The following is a 16,078-nucleotide window of genomic DNA, read 5'->3' as shown; positions in this document are numbered from 1 at the left end:
TATTATTTTAGCAAGAGGAGAGGGGATTATGTGGGTTAAATCATGAAAAACGATTGTCGAAATTAGTAACATATCTAAGAATTATGAAAAGTTATCAAATGTAAGTTATTTGATTGGTGTGTTTATAATGAAATAAACAGACCAGATATTGTCTCAAAGTTAGTATTTTAGTAAAAGGGGGTCGATTATGTGGGTTTAATCATAAACAATGATTGTCGAAATTAGTAACATATCCAAGAATTATGAAAAATGATTAAATGTGAGTTATTTGATTGGTGTGTTCGTAATGAAATAGACAGGCTAGAAGATGTATCAAAGTTGTTATTTTTTGTAAGAGGAAAGGGATTGTGTCGGTTAAAAAGGGGAGCGATTATTTGGGTTACTTCATTAAAAATAATTGTCGAAATTAGTAACATATCCAAGAATTATGAAAAATGGTCAAATGTGAGTAACTTGATAGGTGTGTTTGTAATGAAAAAAACAGCCATACAATGTCTGAAAGTTATTTTAGTGATAGGAGGTGGCGATAATGTGGATTAATTCATGAAAAAAATTATTGTCGAAATTAGTAACATATCCAAGAATTATGAAAAATGAAGTTTTAGTTATTTGATTGGTGTGTTTATAATGAAATAAACAGCCCAGTCAATGTAGCAAATTTATGATTTTAGTAAGAATTGGGTGATTAGATGTGCGCACTCATTAAATTTGATTGTCAAAATTCATAACATATCCAAGAATTATAAAAAATGATGAAATGTGAGGTCTTTTATTGATGTGTTTCTAATGAAATAAACAACCCAGAAATGTCTTAAAGGTATTATTTTAGTAAGAGGAGAGGGATTATGTGATTGAACTCAGAAAAAATGACGTTTGAAATTAGCAACATATCCAAAAATAATGAAAAATGGTGAAATGTGAGTTATTTGATTGGTGTATTCGTAATGAAGTAATCAGACCAGACAATGTATGGAAATTATTATTTTAGTAAGAGGGCGTGATTATTTTGGTTACTTCATTAAAAAATAAGTGTCGAAATTATTAACATATCCAAGAATTATGAAAAATGATATAATGTGACTTACTTCTTTGGTGGGTTTGTAATGAAATAACCAGCCATACAATGTCTAAAAGTTATTATTTTAGTGATAGAAGGGGGCGATAATGAGGATTTACTCATGAAAAGTGATAGTCGAAATTAGTAACATACCATAGCCTATGTAGCAAAGTTTTTATTTTAGTAAGAGTGGCGGCGATAATGTAAGTTAAATCATGTGACATGTTTGTTGAAATTAGTAACATATCCAAAAATTATAAAAAAAATGATGAAATATGACTTATTTGGATGATGTGTTTGTAATGAAAAACCAGCCAAGACAATGTCTCAAAGTTATTATTTTAGACAGGTGAGCGATAATGTGGGTTAAATTGTCGAAATTTGTAACAATCCAAGAATTATGGGATTTAACGAGATACGTCCGCATATATACTTACAGATTACCCGGAGTCACCCTGGATTCAATGAGATACATGCAAATGTATGCAAGCAGAATACACGGTCGCCTGGGATGTAATGAGATAGATGCAAATATATACTAGCAGAATACTTGGCGTTGCCTTGGATTGATTGAAATATATACTAACAGAATACCTTGCGTCACCCGAGATTGATTGAGATATATACTAGCAAAACACCCAGCGTTGCCCGGGATTGAATGAAATAGGCGAGAATATATATTAGTAAAATGCCTGGGTTCGGGTTCGATCCTCATACTCACCTACCAAAACTTTTTTTTTTATTATTTTACACCCCCCCCCCCGGAGTTTTGATTTACCTCAAAACACCCAGGCATCGCCGGGTACCCCCCGCTAATATAATATAAATTTCACCTGCCTGTTTAAATGTATGTATGTATGTATGTATGTATAAATGTATGTGTGTATAAAACTTTTGACAAAGGCAACAGATCTTCACGATATCGGTATCACTTTGAAGTTCGACGTCTCGGACGACAAATATCGAAAAATTGGCCCAAAAGATTAATTCCTTTACCCTAATTGGGCACTTTTCTACAAGGAGGGGTCAATTTTTTGTGAGCGACTTTAGCAAGTCATCGTAGATTGACTTTGCCTAATTTTAACGCTTTGAACTTTGGATTGCGTCCTGGAATAGCGTCAAGACGTCAGATTTTCTTTAACTTTCTATTCCGCCTTCGCGTTAGAGGTTCGAACCTGCCTGTCTACTATCACATATTTGTGCTCAACACACACTTCCAAACACCCGGACAACGCTTGGCACCCAGGCTAGTTTGAAATAAAGTAAAACAAACGAGAAAATTAAACAAGATTTAGTTTTTTTCCTTCAATGTGCATTAATATTACGCTTTTCTCGAAACTTATTTTACCGAATTCGTACAAATGTAAAATAAATGTTTAATAATGTTTGTTTTATTTTTGTTCAAATCTTTTTCCTTTTTTGTTCAATTTTTTTTTCCAACAACCACTTGAAGGAAAAAAAACAACAAATCCTGTTTAATAATTAAGGTCACTCTCGAAGAAAAAAATTGACCAATCAGATTAAAAGATGATTTTATGAAGAAGACAAGAAGCGGACATTTTTACTTTCAATTTAGATGATGGCGATAAAGTAAACAAAATCACCGGCTTCGATATTTTGTTCTATGCTTATAATGGTTAATTTTTTTAAACAAAAAATACTATTTAGCGCAAAATAATTCGTTTAGCAATAGATCCGATCCTCAAAAAATTCTCTGGAATTTGTAACGCTAAAATTGGATTAAACTTTTTTTTAGACTTTTTTTTTTTTTTCAGAATTAAACAGTTCAAATAATTAAGATCTTTTTTAAAAAATAAACAGTTCACGGGGTTAGTTACTTTTCATATAATGTTGAAAGAGTTCATTTCGACACCGGTTACAGAGTAAAACCACCTTTTCCCCGAACTCAGAACGAAGCTTGATTTGGGACCATATCCGTTTGAATTTAGGAAAACTTGTACCCGGAAAACTCGTCCCCTATTGCTAGGTAGGAAAACTGGTCCCTTTTTGAATAAATATTGACTGAAAACACATTTTATGAGCGTTCTTGAAGAAGATATTGTCTTTAAAAGAGAATACACATCCCATAATATTTAAAAAGATATTTTTAATTGTTTACTGTTGTTTTAAAAAAATTAAATTAATTTTTCTAAGTTTTCGTTTTCTACTTAGCTTTGAAAATTTGGTGCTAATGCAGAGTGATCCGCGCTATTTTTTAAATTGTATTTCCAAGTTTAATTACAGTTTTATGATATGTTTTTTTTATTCAATTGTAAGGTTAAAGTATAGAATAGATACAAAATACCCTCCCCTCCCCATGTTAAGAATGGCTTTTTAAATAATAACGTTATGATTTCAGCACGGATCACTCTCTGCATACCGAAAGTTTTTGTCTGTCAACTTATTTTAAAGAGTTTTAGTTATAAAAAAAAAAAAAAAAAAAGTAATGTTGAGTGTTACTTATGAACAAAAAAATGTCCGACATAAGAGGATCACGTCTTAGGAGGATAATTGCTCAAAAATAGAAAATTAAAGAAAATATTAAAGTAGATATAGTTTTAAACAAGCCCCCCTCCTCCTCAAAAAGAAAATAAATTTGTATATTTAAGACACATCCCATAATATTTTAAAAAATATTTTTACATGTTTATTGTTTTAAAAAAATTTAATTGATTTTTCTAAGTTTTCGTTTTCTACCTAGCTTTGTAAGTTTTTGGTGTTTAAACTTATTTTAAAGAGTTTATTTGGTTAAAAAGAAATAATATCGACATTACTTAGTAAATAATTTTTAACAAAAAAATGTCCGAAAATTAAAGAACATACTGAGGTAGATATAGTTTTAAAACGAGCCTCCCATCTCCAAAAGAAAATAAAATTGTATATTTTTAAGTACTGACTGCACTAGTGCAGTGCACTGCAGTACTGCACAAGTGTCCCCGAAATGACTTTTAAACGATACCCTCTCCTCCCCATGATAAGAATGACTTTCGAAATAATAACGTTATTATTTCAGCGCGGTACCAAAATTACATAAGACCATGTTTTCTTTTTTGTTGTTTTGTAATAACACAAGAATTATTCAAACTGAATTAATTCTAAATAAAATAATTGCTTTCTTTGCGTGTTTTCTTTCTTTATTTTTGTTTCGTAATGACACAAAGTGTTAAAACTAGAGTATGTTTTTAAATAAATATTTGGTTTCATTTTTCGTATCTTGACTCCGTGATCAAGTTTTTTTGTTTTTTTAAGCAAGAGTTAAAAATAATTTTTTTAAATATTATGGGGGTGCATCCACTGCATCGTCTCTTAAAACAATATCTCCTTCAAGAACGGTAATAAAATGTGTTTTCAATTGATATTTATTAAATAAGGGACCAATTTTCCTACCTAGCAAAAGGGGGGGGGGTCCGGAGACGAGTTTTCCAGGCACCTATCCATTCACATTAACCTAGCCCCCCCCCCATATTAAAAATAAATTAATTCAGCAAAAATATATTCAAACTGTACGTTAAAAGCCTCGTCGAATTTCCATGTAATCATTACGATTAGCAACGTAAATTATTTTAGAGGAAATAATGTTGGGAAATTAAATTTTATTAAAATATTATTTTGGTTTACCTATTCATTTGTGACCTATTCGAGTTAAAATAAAAAAAAAAATATTATTTAATAAAAGTTTTAAGCATTTTAAGTTCCCTAAATGTCTGATCGGAGAAAAGCAGCCATAATCAATAGATGATGTAAACAAACAAGGATCTTGAAATGCTTTCAGCGTTCATTAAATTGTGGACGCTTGCACAGAGAAAGGCGACAGATTAAACAAGGGAGATAAATCGTGAAACAAGGAAGTGTTTTTTTTTTTATTAAATTGTTAGATGAAAGTACTTACAAAACACTCTCCCCTCCCCAAATTACGAATGGCTTTCTAAATAATAACGTTATTTATTCAGCGCAGTAAGCGCATAAGCACCAATTTAGTTAACAAAAAACAAAAACAAAAAAAACAGTACTTTAATTAAATTAATTAAATCTGGGTGCTTTATGCACTTATTAAACCACGCTATTTTTTTTTTTTTCAAGTTAAATTAAAAGTTTTACGATATATTTTTTTGTCAATTTTTACGACGTTCCCCAGCGTATTATAAACACCCTAACCTCCTCTCCATGTTAAGAACGGCTTTCGAAATAACCCCCCTCAAAAGCCGTTCTTAATGGGAGGGTGTTTATTCCGAAAGCCGTTCTTAACATGGGGGTGGTTTTGGACTTTTGGGGTGTTTATACTACGCTGAGGCAAGTCGTAAAAATTGACCATTTATTTTTTTTTAATTGTTAGGTGAAAGAACATTTACAAAACACTCCTCCCTCTCCGTGTTAAGAATGGCTTTCTAAATGTTATTATTTTAGTTCAATAAGTGCATTACTGCGTTGCATAATGCATGCAAAATTTGAATAATTTCAGGTTCTGTTTCCGTAAATTTATATTTAAAAAAAAAATTTAATAATAATAAAAAAAATAGTAATTTAATTAAATAACGGACAATAAGAAAAAATTGAAAGTAATCTAAAATAAGCAATATGAGTTATGCCCCTTGTTTCTGCAATTTTATTTTTTAAAATTGATCGTTCGCTTTTTTTTTTTTTTTTTTGTACAAGCATCGAATATTGGTTTTAACGTAAACATGTCATAAATGATTAAGAATCAAGATAAATTATTTTTTAATAAGTTCCCAACAGTATCTATGATGTTAATAATAATGATTAATTCTTTAATTACCTGCAGTGATTGACGTCCATAAATTTCTAATTTCTTAACGAGCTCTGTAGTCTGAACTTTGGAGAGAAGAATCGGAGAAGGCATGTTGCTACGCTGATGTCTATGGTTAGAAAATAAAAGTTAAAAAAAAAAAAAAAAGAAGAAGAATTGATGCTCAAAGTATCTGTAATCAGTTTTTCTTATCAGGGGGAAAATTATCCGTGCGTGAAAGATGACTTTCTAAATAACGAAACTAATCGCTCGAAGCAAACGCCGTGATACGACTTAAACAATAGAAACCCGGATGTAGAGTCAAAAACCCCGAACCAATTGATTAGTCATGCAAAGACACGTATTTATTTTCTCGAAATAAAATAAAAAAAAATAATAATGTAAAGATAAAAAAATATGTTAAAAAGTGTGTTTTTATTTCGAGAAAAATCGTTAAAAGTCGTGGCCTATCAAACTGGTGTTACGAAGTGTTGATTTTAGCATCCATCCATATCGGTGCCCGGAAAACTCGTCCCGGGAAAACCCGTCTCCGGAAAACCCGTACCCGGAAAACTTGTCCCCCCCCCCTTTTTACTAGGTCGGAAAACTGGTCCCTTATTGAATAAATATCGATTGAAAACACATTTTATTACCGTTCTTGAAGGAGATATTGGCTTTGTATTACTGTACACATAGATTCGAAAAAGTTGTCAAAAACAAATATATAACAAATAAATGTTATCAAAGGCAAGATAAGTTACATAACTGGATATATTTTTCGTGTTTTTATTCAATGTAACATGTTTGTTCAGCTCGAAAAGCTTACAGTGTTTACCGATGTATTGGAAAATTCAAAATGGCGCCCGACTCTCTCTTTAACAGGGTAAGTTCGGGAAAAGGTGATATGAATAATAAACTAGACAAACTACTGTTAGAAATTCGCTCAATATATGTTACCGTGGCATAAGTTGACATATATTCGGTGGTTTTTTAATAGTATTTTGTCTGGTTCATTATTTATAACACCTTTTCCCAAACTTACCGTATTAAAGAGAGAGTCGGGCGCCATTTTGAATTTTCCAATACATCAGTAAACACTGCATGTTTTTCAAGTTGAATAAACATTGTTACATTGAATAAAAACACGAAAAATATATCCAGTTATGTAGAAAAGTAACTTATCTTGCCTTTGATAACATTTATTTGTTATATAATTTGTTTTTTGACAACTTTTTCGAATCTATGTGTACAGTAATACAAACCCGAGATATTGTGTTTAAAAGAGATTATGCACTCCCATAATATTTAAAAAAATTATTTTAACTCTTGCTTAAAAAAAAAAAAATTGATCACAGAGCCAAGATACGAAAACCGAAACCAAATATTTATTACAAAAATACTCTAGTTTTAACACTTTTTGTGTCATTACGAAACAAAAATAAAGAAAGAAAACACGTATTATCAAAGAAAGCAATTATTTTATTTAGAAGAATTAATTCAGTTTAAATAATTATTGTGTTATTACAAAACAAAAAAGAAAACACGGTCTTATGTAATTTTGGTACCGCGCTGAAATAATAACGTTATTATTTCGAAAGCCATTCTTAACATGGGGAGGAGAGGGTATCGTTTAAAAGTCATTTCGGGGGAACTTGTACAGTACTTAAAAATATACAAATTTATTTTCTTTTGAAGGTGGGGGAGGCTCGTTTTAAAACTATATCTACCTCAGTGTTTTCTTTAATTTTCAGACATTTTTTGGTTAAAAATTATTTATTAAGTAATGTCGAGTGCGACATTACTTGTTATTTCTATTTAACTAAATAAACTTTTTAAAATAAGTTTAAACACCAAAAACTTACAAAGCTAGATAGAAAACGAAAACTTAGAAAAATCAATTTAATTTTTTTTAAACAATAAACATGTAAAAATATTTTTTTTTAAATATTATGGGATGTGCATTATTACCTAAAAATATATAAATTTATTTTCTTTTAGAGGGAGAGGTTCGTTTTAAAACTATATTCGGCAACAGACCAGAAAGGTAAAACATTTCTTTCACAAAAGACAAAACTTCAGCAACAGACACGAGAGGAAAAATATGTTTACAAAAGACAAAAGAAGGCATGTAAACCAATTTTCATAAATTTACCCACCTGTGCATTTTATAAAATTTTGCTGTCATTCTCGTATATGCTATAAACATGTGGGAATTTTTGCACAATATCAGACATTTTGAATTTTTGTCAACTGTTGTTATCGTATATGTCCCCGTAAACACGTGTGGATTTTCGCACACCGGCAGACATATTGAATTTTCTGTTTATCGAAAAAATACATAGCCGTTAATAATAATGTCTACCAATAATGACATTATTCCGTTTATGGACTGGGAAATGCCAAATCCAGCGGAAACATTTAAACTTTTTAAACAGAAGCCTAGAACTATATTTTGCTAGAAACAAAATAAAAACCGACCAACAAGTGAATTACATACTGTTAAAGACCGGTAACGAAGGTCTCAAAAAATTTAACACTTGGAAATTAACAGATGAGGAAAAACGTTCTCCCGACACCATTTTTAATAAATTCTTGGAGTATTTAGAACCTAAAGAAAACTTTAGGATTAACAGACTAAAACTAATGTCATATAAACAAAAATAAAATGAGACATTAGACGACTTCGTCAATAGATGTCGTCAACTTACGTTAAAATGCTCATTAACCGACACTGAACAAGAACAGTGAATTATAGAACTAATTATTGCGAGTACCCCAATTGTAGAATTCCAGAAAGAACTACTATGAAAAGATAATATGCTAACACTGGATGAAACCATTCGAATTGGTAAAACATACGAAGCAACAAACGCACATATTAAACAGCTTAGAGAGATGTTAAACACCAATAACGAGGAGGACAATAGCGCCAATACTGACATACAAGCAATTACAAAATATAAACAAAATAGAAAGACAAACAACTGCCTTAATTGCAGAAAAAGTCACGAACGTCGACGTGAAGCATGCCCAGCATTTGGTTCCAAATGCAAAACGTGTGGAAAATATAACCACTGGGCAACAGTATGTTTATATAACAGAAGATCAAGGTCAAGGTCGCAAAACAGAGACCGTGGAAAACAAAAACCATTAAACATGAACCAGACCAAGAAAAAATACTTCATCCAAACTGATATATTATCCAGGAGCAACAGCCAGGAACTAAATGAACAATTCGAAAATTTAACTTTTTCCACCATTAACACACCCTCTCAAACACAGAGAGATGAAGCCTTCGCTTATATAAATATAAAATTACCTAATCGAAATGAGACTCACAGACTACGAATTAAAGTCGATACCGGAGCCCAAGGTAATACATTACCAATTTCTACATTCCGTAGAATGTTTCCTGAGAAATTAACCACTGATGGCTTCTCAAAACTAAAAAAACAAAGGACAAAAATTAATAGCCTACAATGGAACACCGATAAAGTGCTATGGCAATATCAGTATACCATGCAACTACCAAATCTCTGATTGGCACGAAAGCACCTTCTATATAGTAGATGTAAATGGACCAGCAATTCTAGGACTATCATCACTGGAAATACTGAAAATGGTCACTCTTCACTGCACGGTGAAAGAACAAAATATAGTCAAACGAATCAACAAAATTGAAGACTTCGTACAGATCTATCTAGATCAATTCGACAAAATAGGCTCTATGCCTGGACATATCAAGTTAACAATGAGCAAAAACGTACAACTTCACATTGACCCACCAAGAAAAACCCCAATTGCCTTAAAGGACAACATAAAACAGGAATTAGACAAAATGGTCAGCAACAAGATCATTAGAAAAGTCACAGAGCCAACAGACTGGGTTTCCAGCCTAGCTTATTCACACAAGAAAGATGGAAGCCTGAGAATCTGTCTAGACCCAAGACGCCTTAACATTGCGCTAAAAAGACCACACCATGCAACCCCTACAGTGGAGGAGCTAACACACCACTTTGCAGGTGCCAACCTGTTCTCTAAACTTGATGCCAAAGCTGGTTATTGGTCCATACATTTGGATCAGGAATCTCAGCTGCTAACGACATTCCAATCCCCTTTTGGCAGATACTGTTTCCAGAGATTACCATTTGGGTTAAGTGTATCCCAGGACATTTTTCAAATGAAAATGGACCAGATACTCGAACAAGTTGACGGAGCAATTGGAATTACAGACGACATTGTTGTCTATAGTAAAACGGACAAAGAGCATGATAAGATCTTGTACAGGCTCATGCAAGTAGCTGCAAAAAATGGTCTTGTGTTTACTTCTGCAAAATGCAAAATAAAATCAAAAAATATATCTTTCTTTGGAATGATATATAGTGAAAATGGTGTTAGCCCAGACCCAGAAAACTTAAAGACTTACAAGACATGCCATATCCAACGTGCAAAAAAGAACTACAAGAATTCTTAGGCCTTGTCACATATTTATCACCATTCATCCCAAATTTGGCTGACAAGCCACATACATTAAGAGGCTTGTTGAAGAAAGACGTACCTTTTCACTGGGAAGAGCATCACAAGGTATGCTTTGAAACACTTAAAACAATAATCACCAAAGACTCCACATTAACGTACTTCGACACGAATGAAGTACCAATACTGCAAACTGATGCGAGTTTAAAAGGACTTGGAGCAGCATTAATGCAAAACAAAAAACCTATTGCATATGAATCAAAGTCTCTAACAGACACCGAGCAACGGTATGCATGCATAGAAAGAGAACTTCTAGCAATTGTATTTGGTGTCCACAGATATCATGTCTACCTATATGGACGGAAGTTCAAGGTACACACCAATCATAAACCCTTGGTCATGATACTACAGAAACCACTGACCAGTGCACCTCCTAGGCTACAACGAATGATGAATAATGTGACATTCGCTGTTGGGTATGTATATAATTAATACATACGAGTCTCGGGAAACAACCGATCAATGAATGTGCTAAGCTATGGTTCTCCCTTCGCCGTCGAGGTCAACAACAATAGAGAATTGAATATATTTATTTTTGTTGGCTTGTCTTGACTAGAATCCAAAGCGCGCTGAGGTTATGCGGAATTATAAATTCCATTGTGTGATATTTTACATACGGCAAACAACAAAAAGAAAACCAAACAGTGGATTATATTTTAATTCCAAACCACGGGTGCATCACGCACGATTTTTTTTATTATCCAATATAGAAAAATAGGGAGAGGGAGATTTCTCTTGTTTTTTTTTTTATTATAAAATGTAAAGTCATATTGCACGTTACTATATGTGCCAGTTCAATATATTTATATGCTGATCTAAGAAGGAACAGTCCGATTTTGACCAAAACATCACAAGTGCATTTGAGAAGCTTTATCACTGCACAGGCAGAGGCTCCCAGCATATAAAATCAACAGTAGGTTTTTGGATACGACAGGAGCGAAATTAATGTTTCTTAGAGAACAATTGAACCATGATACTTGACTTTTGCATTTTAAACTTTAATTCAAGCTTTTATATAAAAATAATTTTATAAAATCAACAGTAGGTTCTCTACAGCGCAATGTAGACTACAATGAATTGTGGATTAAGTTACTGTGGGGAGGCATATGAAACTTCTTCCCAGTGCACCTCAGCGGATCCCCAACTAGTGCTAGTAATCAATCAATTCGATTTGAAAATAGGAGATTTCACTGATTTCAATAACAATAATAGTATTGCAAGTGTGAAACATTCGTTCTTATACAATCCTGGGTAACGTCAGGTCTCCTTGGTAGTATATATATAAAATACTAGTGCACTTATTGATCCGTGCTGAAATAATAACGTTATTATTTAAAAAGCCATTCTTAACATGGGGAATGGAGGGTGTTTTGTACCTATTCTGTACTTTAACCTTACAATTGAATAAAAAACATATCATAAAACTTTAATTAAACTTGGAAATATGATTAAAAAAAATAGCGCGGATCAGTAAGTGCATTAGCACCATACCAGCTCGTATATAAATATAAATTAAGGACAGTAAAATAAATAGTTGTAATATTCTGAAATTATGAACAAAATATTTTTTTATAAATTTTTACTTTGTTAAGATTTTCCCTGAAGATGACGACGTATATAGATTTTGGGGTATGCTGAAAACGAATATCGCATTTAAATTTTCTGTAAATAAGTAGTTTTCCGGATAGTAGGCAATGTAATTCATTATGTTAAACGTGGTGGCCATTGTTGTATGCGCAAATAGATGCATATTTTCGGCTTGTGAGCGCCAAAAATAGGTGCTTACAATGATGGTTACCATGGCAAAAATATGCATGCGTTTGCACGTACAACAATGGCCACCACTTTTAACATTAGGAATTACATTGCTTAATATCCAGAAAACTACTTATTTGCTGACAATTTAAATGCGATATTCGTTTTCAGTATACCTGAAAACCGTTATACGTCGTCAGTTTGAAGGAAAATGTTAAGATGGAAACCAAGTAAAAATTTGCCTTATCTTTTTTTAATTACAATTTTATGTGCGTGAAATAAAGAAAACTAAAGTATTACAACCTTACAGTCCTAATAATGAGTTTGTAACATTGTATGGCAATTCTTCCTACCCCCAACAGACTGTCGATCGTCGTCTAATCAAGAGAAGTGTTGTACACAGCTGTGATGCTAGTTGACACGTTGTAGGTAATGCTAGAAATTTGACAATTACATCATGTCTCCCATTGTCTTGTTATAGACCAATCAAATTGGTTGATTGTATTTGCTGCGGGGCGATTTGCCTTGGCGGGGATTTTTGCATGCATTCTTTTTCAATTCCACTCAAGCAGCCGTGGGATAAGGATGGAACCTTGTTCCAGCAACAGTCGAAAACACTTATGGAACTCACTCTTGGAATTGAGGCATTTTGTTATTTTTTTACATAGGCATAGCCACTTATCAAGGCCCAGAGATCACTCAAGGATAAGGTTTAAGAGTGTACAGTAGTCAATATAGTAATCGTTAGTAATGGAAATTCGGAATTCGGTAAATTTGTTAACTTATGTGGAATGGCTCATCAAGAACTTTGTACAAGCATCAGGTGCCTCTAACCTTCGTCTCCTTGAGGCTTCAATTTTAAGCCTAAATAATTAGGCTCAGTTATAGTATCCCAGAGACTTTAAGGTCTGAATTGTCGACCTGTTATCTAATGAACATTGAATATGAACTCCTGTAATATCGTCTCAGAATTGAATCCTTTCATCAGGAGGAATCATACCAACCCCCTTCAAACGGCTGTATTCACAGATCTTCGAAGACAGATGAACCTGCATCCAGTTCCTGTTGAAGATAAAAGGCTAACACCTTTCGAGGTTGTTAACAGCTCTATTTCAGAGGCAAAACAGGCATTCCTATTTTGCTACCGAGAAACTAATAAAATCCGTATTGAATTTTAAAATAGACCTTTGTTGTATTTTGTCTTATTTTGCCACCGTCTTGGAGTTAAAACGTGTGAGAATAATTTTTCCAACAACAATTATTATTATTATTATAACATTAACCGTGGTAGTTGTCATAGTTCTGATTTAGAAGCAGAGCACAGACCTTCACTTTCTTTTTCTCTTGTTGCGGTGATATGGATGGTGTTCTTATTCTGTACTTCTAATACCCTATGTTCTGCAATAGCTGCTATAAGAATGTAACACTGAAACAACACCAATAACATTTTCCTTAATGGAATCGGATTTTCTTTTATTTTCTACAGGATGTTGTAAAATTACTTATGTATTACATAAGCTCCTCACCCATTTCCGGACGGCATAACTGAGATAGAACTACGAAAAAGACATCTTTCACTTATATATTAAAAAAGGCACTGTGTGTGTGTGTGTGTGTATGTGTGTGTGTGTGTGTGTGTGTGCAAAAGAGAGAGAGAAATGTTGACTAGTTGAGCTGAGTTTTTTGTTAATTTCACACAAATGTACTTCATGTGTGTGGGAGTGTTCTTAGAAAGGTTTTGTATCAGAATGCTTCCAATAAATATCTAAAATCGATAATCGAAAAAAAATCCAATTAAGGAAGGAACAGTCCGATTTTGACCAATACATCACAAGTGCATTTGAGAAGCTTTATCATCGCACAAGCAGAGACTCCCAGCATATAAAATCAACAGTAGGTTTTTGGATAAGACAGCTGGCTGGCTGATTGGATTCAGATGTCAGGGAACGATTTTACTATCATTTTCTGTTACGTGTCGCTCAAACTTCCTGTCAATGATATCATATCCTGACATATTTGCTCAAATTCTTAATTTCCCAGAGTAATTTTCCGTTTTTTTTTGTTTTTTTTACTTAATTTAACCTTCATATTGAAAAATCCGTTTGACACCTCTGTTCAATATTGCTAGAATAGGTATTAAATATCATTTACAAAATATCAAATAATTATATATATTAATTCTATTTATATGCAGATTAACTGACGAATCTCTGGCTGCAGAATTCACCTTGTAGTAGTTTATATTTGCTTTGTGCTTAACTAGTTGTAAGATCATACATCAACCCCTGCAACTCAGTATACTGACTTGTTTGTTTATTTCATAAGTTTATCCAACTCTTTTGTTTAGACTTAATTTCTTTTAAGTTGTTGTTGCATCGTGTTGCAATATTTTGGACTTGTAATGGGGTAGTTATTTAATTGCCGCCCACCTCGGCAAAATGTGGCACAAGGCCGGAAAGCGAGAACCCCGCAGGCTCCCCTAAAGAAGGGGCACTCCTGCAATTTTAAAAATTGCTTGAGTAACCCCGTCGGCATTCCCCGGTTGGGGCGCCTCAGGCAGCAAGCAATAAACTTGCCCCACCGGAAAGCCTGGTGGCAAAGCCTGAGAGGGTGGACCTCCTAAGTATTACCCAGGCAGTGTACCTCAGTCCGACAGGTGCTGGGCGGTTCCCGGCCCCTCACCTGTCGGGCTGAGTGTCAAGTGACGAATCCTTGATGTGTACTACCCTGTCTCCCTGCAGCCGAAGCCGCTAGGAGACACATCCCATCACAATGGACTTGTAATGGGGTATGATCCCACACAGTCGGACGATTCATAAACGATGCTGCTAGGAACTGACAAATCGAATTAATTCACGTTCTGCTACCAACCAATCAGAAACCAGAATTGCTTCATAAATATTAAACCTTTTCTGGAGCAATTTCACATGTTTTTTTTCCGTCTCGACACGGTAAGAATATTTTGCTCTGTGGAACTGTCTACTACAAACAAGTCACCTCTCAGGACTTGTGTGTAACAACGAACTGTCGGAAACTGTTCTGTCTACTGCAAACCAGTCACCTCTCCAGACTTGTTTAGAACAACGAACCATCTGAAACGTTTCTGAAACTAAACATGGCTTACACTTTGGAATCAAGCAGGGGATTCCTTCGTGGATTTCAGTCAGTTTTTTCATGGACTTCTGTTGGTTCCCGCATGGTGTTAATCGGCAGTTGTTTCTAGTGAAATCGTTGATGCTGGAAGATGAGAGAAGAGAGAGAGAGAGAGAAAGAGAGAGAGAGAGATTTCTCTCTTAATTGAACCCTAGAGGCCAGGTGTGTTCTGTTGAGTCCCAAGAGAGAAGTTGGGGACAAGTTCATGCCATATATACATGTCTTCAGTCCAAAATCTGGGAAAAAAGAGAAAAAAAAAAATGGCGTGATTTAACTTTTATGCATTTTGTCACGTATTCAGTTCATTAGAGAAATGCCATTTGATTGGACAAGCCAGAAAGGAAGTATATTCAAAATCTTGAGCCGCAAGAATTTGCTCCTGCTTGTGTTTGTTGCAATCCCATCTGCTAAAAGTTGTTTGGCATTCTTACTCATACATAGATACCCCCCCCACTCAGTTAAACAGCATAACCCACTAGATTACGTATTGTTAGTCAGACATAAATAACATAGGCATGAATGTTGTTTATTAATTTCTAATTTATTTGAAAAAACAAAGGATAAATTTGCAAACGATCTTCAAGCAAAATGAAAAGCAGAAAACACTTGACTATTATTGATTGACACATACCTGAGAATATCCTGTATCTCTAAATAGTCACCATTCCTCCATGTATGGAGTGTTGCTGCCACATCTTGGCTGGTGCATCTCCCACTAGTCTATCACTTGTAGACAGGGTCCAAAAATAGACGCTCTAACTTAATAGGTCCCGCACTGTCAACCAAACTCCAGTAACATTGTCCGCAGACCAACACACAACACAACTGCTATA

The 16,078-nt window shown here is 33.8% G+C and overlaps 1 protein-coding gene across 1 annotated transcript in view; it reads right to left on the bottom strand.

Moving 5' to 3' along the window:
* The window catches only part of LOC145276537 (glycine N-acyltransferase-like), a 44,106-nt gene extending 37,982 nt beyond the window's left edge, over positions 1-6,124 (bottom strand). The window contains exon 1 of the mRNA XM_080127748.1: positions 5,832-6,124. Coding sequence (XP_079983874.1) covers positions 5,832-5,915 — 84 coding nt within the window. The 5' untranslated portion in view covers positions 5,916-6,124. The remainder of the gene's footprint in view (positions 1-5,831) is intronic.
* Positions 6,125-16,078: the final 9,954 nt, after the last annotated feature.

This window comes from Euprymna scolopes, chromosome 1 (genome assembly GCF_053919585.1).
Source record: "Euprymna scolopes isolate OS-2025 chromosome 1, ASM5391958v1, whole genome shotgun sequence".
Lineage (NCBI taxonomy): Eukaryota > Metazoa > Mollusca > Cephalopoda > Sepiida > Sepiolidae > Euprymna > Euprymna scolopes.
Note: the sequence above shows the minus strand (reverse complement) of the source record. Positions and strands in the feature narration are given on the sequence as shown.